Below are 15,148 nucleotides of genomic sequence, written 5' to 3'. Positions count from 1 at the left end.
GATATAGATTTACTCAACGTGCACAAGCTCAAAGGCCTGAGAGCTCAGAGCCTCTGTATCAAACAACTTATAATATTGTGTATGTTTGGAAGTCAAAGCTAAAATCAAAGACTGTAAATAAACGTCTCCATCTTCAGTTAATGAAGCTTAGATATCCGAATGCTACCATCTGGTGCATCAGGAGCAAAGGTCTGTGAAGTATCAGTCAAGGATGGAGCTGTGGAAAGGCCGATCAATCAAATTTTATTTGTATTGCTCATATTCACAAATCAATTGTCTTAGGACTTAACAAGGTGCGACATCCTCTGTCCTTAGCCCTCAACAAGAGTGAGGAAAAAATACCAGAAAAATGTAGAAACCTCAGAGATGTTCGTGTTAGTGATCGCTGATTATGGCACGAACTAGAATGACACTCAGTAGAACTCATTCCTCAGCCAAGGCCAATCATTCGCCTTAAATTCAATCCATCTCTACCAAATTACATACATTTAAAAATACCTCTGATTTTTGTTTTCATTAAGGTCCATGAATTATTCCCTGGGACATCTGTTAAAAATGTCAAATCACACAATGTTTAGGAAAGTGAATAAATAGGTCCTGGATTTGCACCTTTGTGCAGATTAAAGGTCAAAATGTAGTTCTTATAGAAATCTGTTCAGTAGTTGCGTAACCCCTCTAACAAACAAATGGATGGTTAGAAAACATTAACTCCTTGGCAGCAATAATTTTTAATGGAAAATTGATTGCAGTTTAAACCCTAAGAAATGTCATAACTTGGTTCCTTATTATCCTATCTTCCACCACAAGAAATATGAACAGAATATAATGCTTTTTTTCAGGCATGAACTCTCGGGAAAATGTCTGGAAAATTGTGTCTGGAGTTTGTCTTTCACATGAAGAACACAGCAGGAGTTTTTCTAGGTCAGACGCGTTCACAAATACAGTAAAATGCCAGGGACTTTCAGATGAGGGGTGTCATCTGAGGAGAGCATGTAGGAGGCAGATCAATTCAGCTCCGTTCACAGCACATCGATGCCAGTGTTGTCTTATATTGTCAAAAGAATTAGAATTTTCCAGAAAGTGTCCTGCTGTATTCACATGGGCCCACTGTGAGCATTTTCCAGACATTTACTCGGGGGCTTGCAAGAGAAGTTTCAACTGACTCGGAGTAATTCAGGAGAATGTCCATAAATAAGTGATTGTCTGGAGCAGCTTTAGATTAAATAAAGTGTGTCCTATCTTTACATCTGGACAATGGTGTCTTCATAAGATTTTCTTGAGCCGCGGGAATGAATCATCAGTTTTACAGCTGCTCTTTTTTGGGGTCCACGCTCTCGAACAGCGCCGAGGTGTGCTGACCCAGCGGGCTGTAGAGAAAGGCTTCCAGTTCTCCTCCACCATTGCTGCTTCTCTGGAAGTGGATTTCCACGTGATCTGGCAGGCTGTCGTTCCTCACTCGGGGGATTCCTGTGAGAAGCACCGTCCGAGGGCACACCGTCATCTTGGTCTGGAGGGGGAATCACCACAGTTAAATCAGGTGACTGATTTGAAATCAGTCTACATTCGAAAGAAAATGACACCTGCGGCATTTGAGTCTTTTCTCCCGCCTCGTGTCCCCCCCCCCCCCCCGCGGTGATACTTACCTTTAGGTTGACAATCTTTCCGTTCAGAAAAGGAGTCACTCTCACAGTGTGAATCTTTTTTGGGAACTTTACGTCGTGGAATTCTTTCTCAGTCAAACCTTTGGAAACTGACAGCAGAAAGAGTTTCATTAGTGGGAGATCCAAGCTAAAACGCTGAATAAATTCTACTTCCTGTGTGACAGATAAACCACAGTTCGCTTTCAGGGGCATTTAACACACAGTTTTATAATACTAGTGGTGATTTTGAAGACATGGACATCAAGACTTAGGTTGCAAATGACAACACTATCAATCATCACTACACTACACGGTTAATCACACACAACTGTTCAGATATGTCAAATAATTACATTTTAAATGCACCGATAACGGATCAGTACATGCTATCGGCTGATATGCAAAGGAATCAGAACTGGTATCAGGAAGTAAAAAACTGGTATCCGAAAATCTCTTCTACCGGAAGTGAATGCAAACCATTGCTAACACTGGGAAGCTCACAGTGGTTGGATATTCTTACTCCATGATTCGGTCACCAGTTACTTCAAATTGTATTGGATTCGGCTGCTAAGAAGTTTTTTTCCTGAAACTCCAGACACTTCCCCCACCCCTTTGTCAGCATAGTGGTGAATAGATCGTGAGTGAATTGTCATTTTTTTTGCGAACTATCCCTTTAACAAGTCTTTGTTGTCATAAAAGCGAGAGACATCCCTGCTCCCTGCTGTTCCTGGTTTGTAGTATTTTCTGTGACTAAGCAGACAATTTCCTTCCTGTAACAGGCCACACTTGCCAGGTGTAAATTCATGGTCATATAATTTGTGTTTTCTGTGTCGGTGGACGAATATTCTGATATCGAGTTAAAACGCTTATCAGGACAGAGGTCGTTTTCGTTTTGAGACTCAAACGCATGACTGTGGATGTAGTCGTCTCTCACTGTTATCCTTCAGGAACGTGAGGACCACAGTCCCAGAGTCGGGCAGGACTTCACAGTGCTCCACATCTCCTCCTCCGTGCTTAGAATGGAAGAAGTGGAGCTGCAGCCTGTCCAACAGCGTCTCCATGTCCATTTCTGGCAGGTTGGAGATTAATATACGTTGAGGACAAACTTCCGAGTGGATCTGCAGGACAGAGACGAGCACAGATCAGTTCCAGGTAGCTGATGCTGAATCTCATTCAGTCTCTTTTGTTTTGCTGTCACCTCCACCAGCTCGGGCAGTATCAGCTGAACCGGCTGAGCCTCCACGGTGATGTGACACTCTTCACCCAGCTTCACCTGATGCTTCTTCATGCTCAGGATCCTCTTGGCCACTAACGACAGAGGGAACACAGAGTTATTCAGGATTTCGGTACACTTCACCAGACGAACACTGTGCAAAACATGGAGGTACTTTAAGGCAGTGGATGTAGTCGATCATTAGTAGTTGTTGATCCCTCAGCTTTCCACCATCATGTTGTATGTACATGATGATGTTTCATCACATGTGGTGGGAGACGTGATAATAATGCACAGTGAGGGGAGCAAAGAAAAATGCGTATATCTAAAAAGATGTGCTAGTTCACATCACTTATGAAGTGTTAAGAAATATCTTGTTTGAGTTCCTATATCTAGATTTGTTTTCATCAGTAAGTTTTTTGTGTTCATTTGGCAAAATTTTCTGAAAGAAACATGTCAGATATTTGTTTTTATTTAGTTTCTAACATATTTCGATGCATTTATAATTTATATTTTATTACGGTGTATTGAATTACATAATCTTTCAATTTAGGTTGGACAGATTCTTTGTTGAACAAATCTTTATTGCAACCAGAAACAATGTCACAGACACAAATAATAAGCGTGACCCTCCAAACAGTTTCCAAGCCCGGACTTCGCTTTTAATAATTTGTGCAGTTGACGGTTCGGTTAATTTAATGTCATGTAAATATGTCAGCCATGTCCTGGTACTAAGATCGTGAGGTGACAGCCATCTTTGAATTCAACTGTTTGGCAGCCGTGAGGCCTCCCGGTTGCAATCTACGCCTCCTTCACTCAATCCTGACTGTGAGTCGGCATTGTGGAGTAGGAGAGATGGACTGTGTATTATGCTCTAAAATATCTTACTCAGATAAATGTGTAGCTTCAGAATAAATTAAGTTGTCACATTGTCCAGTTCGAACATTGCACGGATTTTAAAGATGTGAAGCATTGGAAGATTCTGCAAGAAATGACGTCACAGTTCAAATGGTAAACCTTGGGAGCCATGTTTCTGTCCGAGCTTCACCCAGTGCTCAATTGGTTTGTGGTCATATTGATGCACCACAGACGAGAACCTTCAGATTTGTAAGGGCGGCCTTAAAGGGCACATTGCAAGATAACTTGATGTTAGGGCCTCATAACTACTTTCTTTATTCAGTTTGAATTAAGCTAAATTAGTTTCAAAATCCATCAGAATCCTTTAGGGCGGACATGAATTGACCCAACATATAATAATGATAATTTTAGTATTTGTCCTGCAGAGTATGGATGTGTAGACCGGATCAACAGAGGAAGGCAGCTATTTCATGCCTCACTGCCCTCTGGTGGTTTGATCTGGCTATGCAGGCAAGCGTCGGTTTCCAACTTCAGTATTTGCAACAACATTGAATTTCAGTGAGTGAATCAAAATTTATGAAAAATCCATTAAGCAGAGATAACCTTTTAATTCTGTCGATGAGAAGCAGCATTTAAGTACTTGCTGTAAATATTTGTGTTCAAGGATAAATGTGTTGTTTATCCTTTAATTTAAAAGACTTTGTTTAAAACACTTCAAAAGAATCCATTTCTTCCATTTCACCCCATCAATTTAGTTACATCAACAAAATCATTATCCTGTGGAGCAATATAATGATACACAATAATTCACTTTGAGATTACTTTCCAAGCACACTGCAGTTTAGCTCCCAGAAACTGTGATTTTAAGTTCCACAATCCAGGTTCAAAACAAGGGGAGATAATGATTTAGCTGTTTTAGCTCCATCGGTGTGGAATTATCTCAGCGTCAGTGGGGATTTATCCGAATCATTTAAGTCATATGCAGGTTTGTATTTTTTATTATTCCAGTGATTTTATTTATTTTTGTAAATATTCTGTTCGCTTTTTTATCTAGTTTTGGCCACCTCATGTGCACCTTTGAATATGACCCCTTGGGTTAAATGAATATTTTCTAGCTTTGATAAAAGCAGATCAATTCACTTATTAGGGCTGCAGGATTGTGAAACACACTCATCTGCGATTGGTCAAAAACTCACCCTCTTCCTCCTCAAATGTGATCAGTGCCGTTCCCTCCACCATCGGATAAACGATACGCGAAGTCATGTCAAACATTGGCACGTCCCCTGCATCGCACGTCTTCCCCTTAAATACGACATTTTTCTCTGGCACAATGGTGAACACCTGAAATCAAAAGGTACATGGTTACTGGTTATTCGTCACAGATAGGGCTGCAGACGCAGTGCATGCTGGGAGATTATCGTACATCAGTCTGCTGTTTGAGCTGTTCAAAATTGGCCTCCTCCTCCCTCAGGGCAGCCTGGACTTCCTGGATATCCTTCATGAGCTTGAACTCGTCCTGACTAAGCATACCTTGCCTTTCCTGGAAGACAGAAGTTTAGACAATAATGAAGGAAAAGCAGAGTAATGTTATTTTTCACCAATACCACGTTATTGAAAAAGCTTCTTTTGCAATTTTTTGAAGTAATTCTTTCATCATTCTGTATTTTCCTCCCTCTGATGATTTTCTCTTTTGTCTTTATCTGTTTTACTTGAAACATTTTAATAATACATTTTCTCCCAAATCCTCTGATTTTGTGCAAATTAACAACTGATGAAGACGTCAAAGTAATTTTTTGGGGAGATATCAAAGATCAAGCCCTGCAGTTAAATCCCATGTTTTTCTTGAAAGAAAGGTTTTCTGATCACTTAAGTAAATTAAGAGTGGAACCATTTCACTGTCCATCTGTTCCTGGTGGGATTGCTTGTCCTCTTGTAGACTCTTGGCCAGTTTGATGGAGCGCTTCTTGCAATCCTGAGTCATCTTCTTACTGTCTTTAATCATGTTGGCCAGATCCGTCTGCTCATGAACCAGTTGATCACATTGTATCTGTGGACACGGGAGTGAAACTGCAACTGTTAGGACTGTGACTAATGATTACTTTTATTAAAAGCCACATTGTACCACTTTCAGATTAATGAATGAGCATCTGTTAACCTTGTAGCTGGAGATTAAGTTCTGGATTCCCTCTAAAGTTTCCTCAGACGACTTCAGTGGCTCCATGACAAGAGAGAATTCCTGAAAAGATCAGGAAACACAGATTTCTTTCCAGCGGTTATAAGAAAAAACAACTGTTATCTAAACAAATATTTATATATATATGAGGATTAATTAATAATATCGATCATTTTATTATCACTATTAATCACACACTCTTTACATTTATAATGTTTAAAAGGTGAACATAATAAAAACTCAAATCCAGCAGGAAATGTGTTGGCGGTTATACACGTAGAGAAAATGTCTCTGTCATGAATATCACTGATTTATTATTATTATATATTCTATAACATATTTACATTTATTTTCAAAAACACAACCTACAACAACAACGACTTGTTAACGTGGAAAAACAAAATGACGTCTCACCTCATCTGAAGACATGAAGTCCATGTTTTATCAGAACTAATTCACACTCTTACAGCTTCCTGTCATCAACATCAGATTCATAATAACTTGAGATTAAAATTAAGACACGAGAGACAAAGAAATACAGCTAACAAACTAATCTTATAAATGACCTGTGGACTCTGCTTCAACTCAAACAAACCAGCGACTCAACAAATCTTCTCTGAGCTCAGAAAACTTTAAATAAGTCACTGGTGACATCACTTCTGTTGTGTTTATCTGAACTTAACATTTGATTTGATTTATCTTCAATAAAAACCGCTTGGTTTAAACTCACCTCCAGTCGAGGATCGGTTCTCGGATATCATTAACTCTTTCACTTTCTTTTTCTCTGAAGCAGGAAGCCCTGAACGCGTCAGTGTTTTCCATCAGGGGGCGCTGAAAAGTACGGGTGATGTAGCGTTCATGTGCAGCACCGCGGAACGGAAGTCATTAAAATTGATAATTTTTTTGCATTTATCTCTATTACTTAAAATATATTTGGACTACGACGACCAAATATCTTCAACTCACATCTGTCTGATAATTACTCACACGACTGAATAATAATAATACATTTACATATAACAAACGATTAACTATATTTATTTAAAGATGTCAGTGTTGTAAATGGCTCCAGCCATGGGAACGGTTGCAAACAACATGTTACAGATACAAATGTATCTGGTTGCTGTGTCTGCCATATAAAACAGGGGCTGTAAAATCCCACTTCATAGGCTGATATTGAACTGCTGTTGTGTTTTTACGCTACAGAGCTCAGTACATGAAAAAGTCACAACTGCCGGTTATTTCATTCAAAATAAGAGTCTTAACAATCCTGCTATTGACAGTATATAATACAGTCAGATAACAGTTTACAAACATTGAAGAAACCCGTTAAACAAATAATAAAAAATTGTAAATGACAAATCCAAATATTACGAATAGTAATAGGTCATTAACATCACTTTGATTTAATTGTTGAATAGTTTTCAAACAAATTAAAGTATATAACTACATATGTTTAATGATCCCAAAAAGGATGTCAATATGTTCAAGCAGCAGAAGAAGAGAAAAAAAAACATTATTTGAAAAAAACGAGAGAATTAAAGATGAATCAAGTTTTTACTTATTTTTAACTGCGCTACACTGTGATCGGAATCCTTTTATTTTGGAGATGAAGGTGCTTCATTTCCGGTGTTTTGACGTATGACTCATTGTTCCAAAGATGGCGTCACACCTGTTTACCCGACGCTGATGCTCCGTGTTCTCTGCGCAACTCACGACAAGTAAAACCTCTTGTTTATAAAGTGTCGACGGAGTGAAACAGCGGGGGAGAAGCCGCCATGTCCACAGAGGAGCTGTCGGCCTCGGACAGCGAGGCCATGTTCGCAGGCGCAGGGGAGCGATGGGCACCGGTCGGCGCCGTGGCCAGTCCCGAGGATGAGAGCGGGAGTGGCTGCGCTGATCAGCTGAAGCAGAGAGGCTCGTCCTCGGCCACGGAGGAGGAGATGGCTACCCAGCTGAGGAGGCTGGAGGGGGAGCAGGACCAGCTGAGCTCCTCTCTGCTCGCCCTCACCTCCCACTTCGCACAGGTCCAGTTCCGACTGAAGCAGATTGTGCACGCACAGAGCGACGAGAAGGAGCGGATGCTGGCCGAGCTGGAGGAGTTCGCCTTCAGGGGCTGCCCGCATGTGGTGGGCTGCAGAGCGCAGGAAGCCCAGCAGCTGGAGAACTCGGTGAGGCCCCCGGCACCGAAACACAACAGCCACTGTCGACTCACACACTGAGGGAAAGAACACATCATCACATTATGATCCAAATGTAATCATCCTTATGTCACCATGGGCGGGATATGAGAAAATGGACCCCTGGGTACTGAGAGGTAACAGCCCCCACAGTCCCTGTATAGGACCCAATACACTGACAGAGACAAGACATGTTTGTTTAGTTTTCGTCTTTGATTGTTTTGCATTGTTTGTCTTAACACTGAACTCTTGGCCATTACAACTACAAATATTAACATCACTTCACTGTAGTAGTCCAGGGGCCCCTGACCTCCCGGGGCCCCACACCTGCGCCCGGAAGAAGTCTCCTCAGTAATCTATCAGTGCTTATTACATATCTAAGTATAGATGTAGGACTGCAGCAGGTGACAGTGTGATTAATCCACTTTTAAAGTGACAGATCAAAAATCGAGTGTGGTCGTTGATATTAATCTATAGGTATAATGTTGAATGTTCCCCGGGCTCCAGTGTATGATTTGTGGGGATTAGCTGCTGTTCTTTGATGGCAAACTGCAGAAGATGGCAAACTGGGTTTCAGACAGTTTGGTGGTTTTTAAAAGATTTTTTTTTTATGTATGACATTTAGGATTTCCTGTCAGATTATCCAGTATTGACGCAGGGCTCCTCAGCAGTCAGCTGTCAGTTGAGTAGATCCTCACGGAGAAATTTAACATGCACAAGTCTGCACACTGTCCCGTAGATGTCCACGATGTCCTTACTCACATACACAGATCTGGATACTCAGTAGGAATAAAGGGTCACACACATGCACGATCTGGTCACATACATCGAAATGATTCACTGTGACGTTTGTGAACAAAGCTGATTCAAGCGTGCTGCCTGTTGCGTCACACTCGAGGCGGCTGCGCCCACTGTTTTGTTCCCAGGGATCTATAATCTCCTGTTGAAAACGTTGCTCTCTGCCACAAGTGTGTGACTCACAGGGCTGCAGGGTGAATGAAAATGACTCTGGCAGATAGCTCTCTGTTTAATAAAGGCCCGTGTGTACATAGCAGTGTTCAAGCAACCTGCCTTGCTCCTGATATTGTTTGCTCTCAGCCTCTTTATGTTTAGTCCCAACTGAAGCAAAGGCTCGCCCTCGAGTAGTCTTAGTCGTTAACATTTGACATGATATAATTTCTCACCACATATCCAACCTAAAGTTTTTATTTATTTCTCCCTTGTTTCTCACATGCTCCATCTTCAGAGAGATCTGGTGAGTATGGGTTTCAGAGTTAGGTTTATCTGTATATGTTGTGACACCTGTGCTTAAAACTGCAGCCGGCTTCATGATCCCCTCCCACCTCTTCCTCTCAGTGTGCAACTTGTAATTCACACTTAAATGCATCTCACTACTAGAGTGTCACTCAGTAGAGTTCATACCTTTGACAATGCCCAACAGTCTCCGTATGAAACCACATTATAATTCACTAGATCCAGCTTCTATATTTGGATCTGCACCAAATGGCACCCACTCATAAACATCAGCCCCCTTAACATCGAGTTATGTTTAGAGAAATCACTGAAAATGTAGATATTACAATGTAGCAGAAAGTGAAAAATCCATCTGGATCTGCATCAAATAAAGTAGTACCCAGGCTCAATATACAAACAGTACAAACATAAAAAAACACGTTACACATTCAAAACAACTATTTGTCCCTGGAGGGCATTTCTAAATGAAGAAAACTGAGTATTAAAACCAGGTAAAATACAATTTTACTTCAAAGCTGATGTTGAGATAAATAATGAATGAATTAACATTGAATTAATGTTACAATGTTAGTATCATATGTATTGATATTCGTATCGGTAGCAAAAATCTCACATTGTCAACATCCAGTAGCAGCTGTGTTGCCGTGGTCACTCTGTCTGTTGAAATTAACATAATTGTGTGTGCTTCCCCCGTCAGAGTGAGAGGGAGAAGAGGGGGCGCCTGGAGGCCCAGAGGGAAAAACAGAAGGATCTCATCTTCCAGCTGAAGACACAGCTGGATGATCTGGAGCACTTCGCCTACCAGGAGGGCAGCTACGACTCGCTGCCGCAGTCCATCGTCATGGAGAAACAGAAGGTGGGGGCCCGGACGTGGCATCGCTGTTTTAGGTTTTCTGATCAGGCTATAATGGATTTGTTTAGTAACTCTAACAACATCCTTTGTGTGTCTGTTAGTTTCTGCAAATAAATAACCTGTTTCAGATCTGGTACAACAAGTCACAAAATACTTCAGGCTCTACAGCATTGGGGTCTTGTTTACTCTTTTTTTTTTTTTTTTGCACTATTTCTCTCTTCTTTAAAAAAAAGTGTAGACTAGCTGGAAAGTCTTTCCAAAAAAAGATTGTCAACTTGGAAAGCAGCGAGATTCAAGAGGTTTTGTTGACACCGGCCGACGCTGGTGTCAATGTGCTATGATACACAAACAACTAAAATACACAGCAGACTTTATACCTCATGTCCTGCCTCGTGCATGTTCTACCCAGACTCCAACCCTTGCCTTGGTTTTGAAATAAAAACCGCTTAAAAACCCTCTAAAAAAAAAAAAAAAAAAATAACAACATTTCTACTCACCACTATGCCGATGGCAGGGTGGGTGAAATTTTTGAGTCCACGAAACACTTATTCCAAAAATAAGTGGGGACTCAAACGTAAGAAAACCACAGATAAAAAACATAAAATTGCTCCATACTGTCATCCAAGTGTCCGTAAGACCAGACATTCCAATTTTAATCAAAACGACGTAATTTACACCATGTTTTTAGCCTAAATGTCCTCTGATAGCTTCCTCTGGAGCCGTGTTCAAACCCACACAAGCTCTTGCCAAAGGGCGCATGCTTGTTTAACATATCAGCTTTAATCATTCAAACCTTAACCTTTAATCTGTTTTACCTTCCTCAGGTCATCATTGACGAGTTGATCAAAAAGCTGGACGTGAACCTGAACGAGGACATTGGGAACTTGTCCCCTGAGGAGCTTCGGCAGAGAGTCGACGCTGCTATTGCTCAGATAGTGAACCCAGCCCGTGTCAAAGAGCAGCTGGTAGATCAGCTCAAAACCCAGATCAGGGACCTGGAGATGTTCATCAACTTCATCCAGGGTACACAAACATATATGCAGTTGGAGTATAAGCTTGTTTGCAATTCCAAGATGCCAATTTTTTTTATTTTTTGGGGGGTTAATGTGTAATCTTTGCCCTTTCTTCCAAAAGATGAGGTGGGGAATCCTCTTTTGCCAGATGTTGGACTCAGCCAGCAGCCACAAGCATCAGGGACCAATGCCAGAACTCCAGGGGTGAAGAGGAAAGGTCAGTCAGTTCATATCATCATCCAATTGCAAGTGCATTGTAACGTTAATAGTAATCAAACTAGTAGATCCTCGACTAGATGTGTTTTTAATGGCTCACACTGTAAGACTGTAAAGTTGTATTCAGACATTTGCCTTTCACACATGCACAACACAGCGGGAGCTTCTCTGCACAGACACGTTCACAACAGCATCAAATCCTCCGCATTATTCAGGCAAGAGGTGGAGCAGCCGGGTGCAGCAGGCAGAGGCAGGATGAGACATAGTAACTCCTCTGTGATCATGTGATTTTCACACACAGAACCATTCGTCGGCTCTGATCACCAAAAACTCTCTTGGAATCATTTATCTGTGTGTCTCGTACATGTGTGTCAACGCTTTTTCACCGGGAGATATTTGATTTCTTTTGGTTCTTTTCATTCGTGCGTCTGTCGCGTGTGAGAAGCGTCATCAACCCCCCACTCCCTCGCAATGAATCAAGCTGGGGTTTTCCCACTGTGTTCTCACATCCAGTTTTTCCTGGATTTAAATACTAGGAGGCCAGGCGGAGAAGGTCCGCAGAGACTGCAGAGCGTCTCTCTCCAACATTTGCGTTAACACATGCACATCCTCCGTAGAAAGAAAAACGAGAGTTCAGTGCATGTCTGAAAGCAACTTTGGTTTGCATTGTAAGTCATTTCTGAGCCACATATCACTGTAGAAATACCATAAAGGTATGCTTCCCTAAAGCATGCTCAACTAATGAGTGCCTTGAGATATTGATGTTGTTATTCGGTGCTGTACAAATAAAGTTATATTCAATTGACAGTATTTTATTTTAAAGATTTATTCACTGAAAGATCTTCATAATCACTTTATAAGAGGCAGGTTTTACCGGAGGTGTTGTTCAGAACCAGCAGACATCGCTGCTGTTTAATATAAGTATGTTCTCATGTGTCACTGCAGTGGACCCTGAACAGGCCCAGAAGATCCGAGAGACCGGCCTGCAGCTGATCCAGAAGGCCATCGCCGTGCTGCAGATCTTCGCTGCGAGCCAGTTCGGATGTGCGACTGGACACCTTCCCCAGAGCATGTGGCCTCCGGAGTCTGCGGCACAGGACTACGGGCCCCTGCTGCAGCGTCTGGAGGCAGCTGTAGAGAAAGTGCGAGTGCTTGGCTCACACAGCCGTCCCTCCGTGGAACACGTTGTCAACTACACCAGCAACACGGACCTGGGCCCACGAGATGAGCTGACGACCTCTGTGAGAAAGGAGCTGGCGATTGCGCTCAAAGACTTATTGGCCCACGGCCTCTTCTTGCCCTCTCAGACCATGAGCTTGGTGCTGGCGCCCATCTCCTGCCTGCTGCCTTACAGACCAGACCCACAGACCATGCATCCATGGGACCTCTTTGTCAAATACTACCACTCCAAAAATGGGAAGGCCTTTGTTGAGACCCCAGCCCGCCAGCTTTCACAGTCCTTTAGACTGCCTTTAGGGGGCGGACCAGTGACTGTAACCCCTAAACAGTCTCTGCTGTGGGCTATCCACACTGTGCTGAAGGAGCACGGCCGTTACAAGAGAGGACCGGACACAGAGTTTAAAGCGCTGGTGTGCATGGCTCTGAACGAGCAGCGGCTGGTGTCGTGGCTCAACCTGCTGTGTAAGTCTGAGACTCTGATTCACCCGCACTACCAGTCCTGGAGCTACATGGCTCAGACCGGCTTCGAAGGAGCCCTGCGCATCCTGGGCCGCGTCAGCCACCTCAAATTCAACCTCCCTGTGGACCTGTCCGTCCGGCAGCTGAAGAACATCAAAGATGCTTTCTGAGGAGGCAGCATATACGTCAAAGGTCTGAAATGTATAAGCGACAGTGTCAGATTTCAAGTATTACGTCAGCTAAACCACACAGTTCTTACCTGCATTCCAAAGCATGTTTTTGTGCATCAAGTAAGAAACATTTTGAAGGTCATTCAAGCAGCCAGCCTTCTAGAATCGACAGTACATACATCGAGGATTTTATACTTTGCGCTTCAACCATGAGAATCCATGATCTGCACCCTGTTTAAGATGCCAAAATGACAAGAAGACAATGCTGCTTGTACTGTAAACCTGCCTTAGAGTGAAGATGGAGATTACCTCATCTTTAGAAAAGCCTTCCTGACCTTTGCGACCTGTGCTCCTTGTACAGTTATAGGACTTTTGCCTATTCATTGAAGGGATTGTTGGATTTTTAACAGTAATTATTACAGCAACGTGGTTACAAGTTAGACAATCCATTGCGAAAATGAATGCGCAGAAACATGTCTTGATACTGTGGTTTCCACACAGTAACTACTAGCTAGTGATGTCCTGCTCCTGGTGTCTGTTCTGCTCCGTTCTTCGATCAGTGACTGAATGATTTCTGTGGTGAATCACATGTAGCACACTGGCTGATCGTGAAGCTGACCGACAGCACCCAGGTCAACTTAAAATGAGAAATAACTTTCCATTGGGACGTGGAGTCAAAGTGTTGAGTAACATCTCCTTCAATTACGCAGTTATCGACCCACTGACAATGCTCTTGACTCCATTTGAGACCTCTGAGGCTGTTATCAGTTGTTGCATGCTGCGTTTCAGATTTGCGAACAACATTTAGACCCTCTATGAACTGCTGCTCTAATCATTCCAGATTAAATGGCGGCGATATGTTCATTTCATGACGTAACGATTTACAATCTGCATTTAACGTGATTGTAGGACATTAAACGTTTCATTTTATTTCCAGTTTGTTTATCAGAGAAATTAGTTTTTGTCTTCATGAGACAACTGAGTTGCACGAATCGTAACCTTAAATACTGAATGTAGAGACCACAGATGCTATTAAACTAAAGGTAGTTTAGATGTGCTGTACTTTTTCCTTCTGTATGTGGGAATCAAACGTCCGTGTTCCTGGGCTCACGTGTACATGTATTTATCAACCTGTGAGTGCAGGCATGCTGATAAAAGCTCACCCCATTTGTGTTTTCTGAGATAAAAACCTGATTCCATATTGGGGCACTCTGTGACCACAGCATACCTACCTAGCATGCACCACAAATTTTATCTTTTTTATTTTATTTGAATTGAAAATTACTGTTCTGTTCTGGGCTGTGTTCCGTACCTACTGTGCAACGCTGTAGTTCACTTTCTCGCTCTCCACATTTAGTTGTGTTTTATGTTGTGATCTATGTATTTATTTTTTTGATAGAATGTTTGAGCTCATCACTGAAGTAGATGAAAACATATCAGAACACTAAAGTTTCTGCTGTACTGTAGCTGTTGTGTCTGGGAACCTTAGAAACACTGAATGATTTCAATTATGTATTTTAATTGAATCACTGTAATGAGAAGTAATATATATCGGGAGATATGAACCATGGTCTTGATTAAGTTTTTATCGTGTTTAATGGATAAATTCACATGTAAACACATTAAACTATTGCAATGTTTATCAATCTTTGTCATGTCAGTTTATTTAAAGTATAACAATGTATTTTTTTCTTTCAAAATTAAATTTGTATTGGGTTTTCATTCATGAATACATACAAAAGACAATAAGGAAGAAACAAAAATAAACTAACAAACACCATTATTGACATCAACGTCCTAGGGTGCGATCCTTCTTTTAAATAAATAACACTGTCTGTATACATATATATGTTCTTTCTTAAGCACATATATATATATATATATATATATATATCCTTATATACAGCATACATTCTTGGGTCTACTTTACATGCTTAAAC

The 15,148-nt window shown here is 41.6% G+C and overlaps 2 protein-coding genes across 4 annotated transcripts; one reads left to right on the top strand and one right to left on the bottom strand.

The window, feature by feature from the left end:
- Nucleotides 1-227: 227 nt before the first annotated feature.
- On the bottom strand, nt 228-6,715 carry ifi35 (interferon-induced protein 35). 2 transcript variants are annotated; one of them, XM_053444075.1, is made up of 10 exons: nt 6,615-6,715; nt 6,299-6,357; nt 5,867-5,947; nt 5,600-5,758; nt 5,135-5,251; nt 4,908-5,052; nt 2,839-2,948; nt 2,575-2,758; nt 1,644-1,750; nt 228-1,507 (listed from the first exon to the last, which is right to left on the bottom strand). In XM_053444075.1, exons 2-10 carry the CDS (start codon nt 6,320-6,322, stop codon nt 1,304-1,306), a joined length of 1,131 nt encoding a protein of 376 aa, XP_053300050.1. In that variant the 5' UTR covers nt 6,323-6,357; nt 6,615-6,715; the 3' UTR covers nt 228-1,303. The 2 variants fall into 2 exon arrangements, with proteins under 2 accessions (XP_053300050.1, XP_053300051.1); XM_053444076.1 differs by lacking the exon at nt 6,299-6,357 and having other exon boundaries at nt 6,615-6,688.
- A 364-nt stretch (nt 6,716-7,079) lies between these two features.
- On the top strand, nt 7,080-15,002 carry rundc1 (RUN domain containing 1). Of its 2 annotated transcripts, none has more exons than XM_053444073.1 (5): nt 7,080-8,055; nt 10,016-10,174; nt 10,996-11,194; nt 11,306-11,401; nt 12,349-15,002. In XM_053444073.1, the coding sequence occupies exons 1-5, from the start codon at nt 7,663-7,665 to the stop codon at nt 13,206-13,208; spliced, it is 1,707 nt and encodes a 568-aa protein (XP_053300048.1). In that variant the 5' UTR covers nt 7,080-7,662; the 3' UTR covers nt 13,209-15,002. The 2 variants fall into 2 exon arrangements, with proteins under 2 accessions (XP_053300048.1, XP_053300047.1); XM_053444072.1 differs by having other exon boundaries at nt 7,081-8,055; nt 12,346-15,002.
- The last annotated feature ends 146 nt before the right edge of the window (nt 15,003-15,148 follow it).

The sequence above is a fragment of the Pleuronectes platessa genome, chromosome 16, assembly GCF_947347685.1.
Source record: "Pleuronectes platessa chromosome 16, fPlePla1.1, whole genome shotgun sequence".
Lineage (NCBI taxonomy): Eukaryota > Metazoa > Chordata > Actinopteri > Pleuronectiformes > Pleuronectidae > Pleuronectes > Pleuronectes platessa.
The sequence above is the reverse complement of the archived record's forward strand: the minus strand, read 5'-3'. Positions and strand labels throughout refer to the sequence as shown.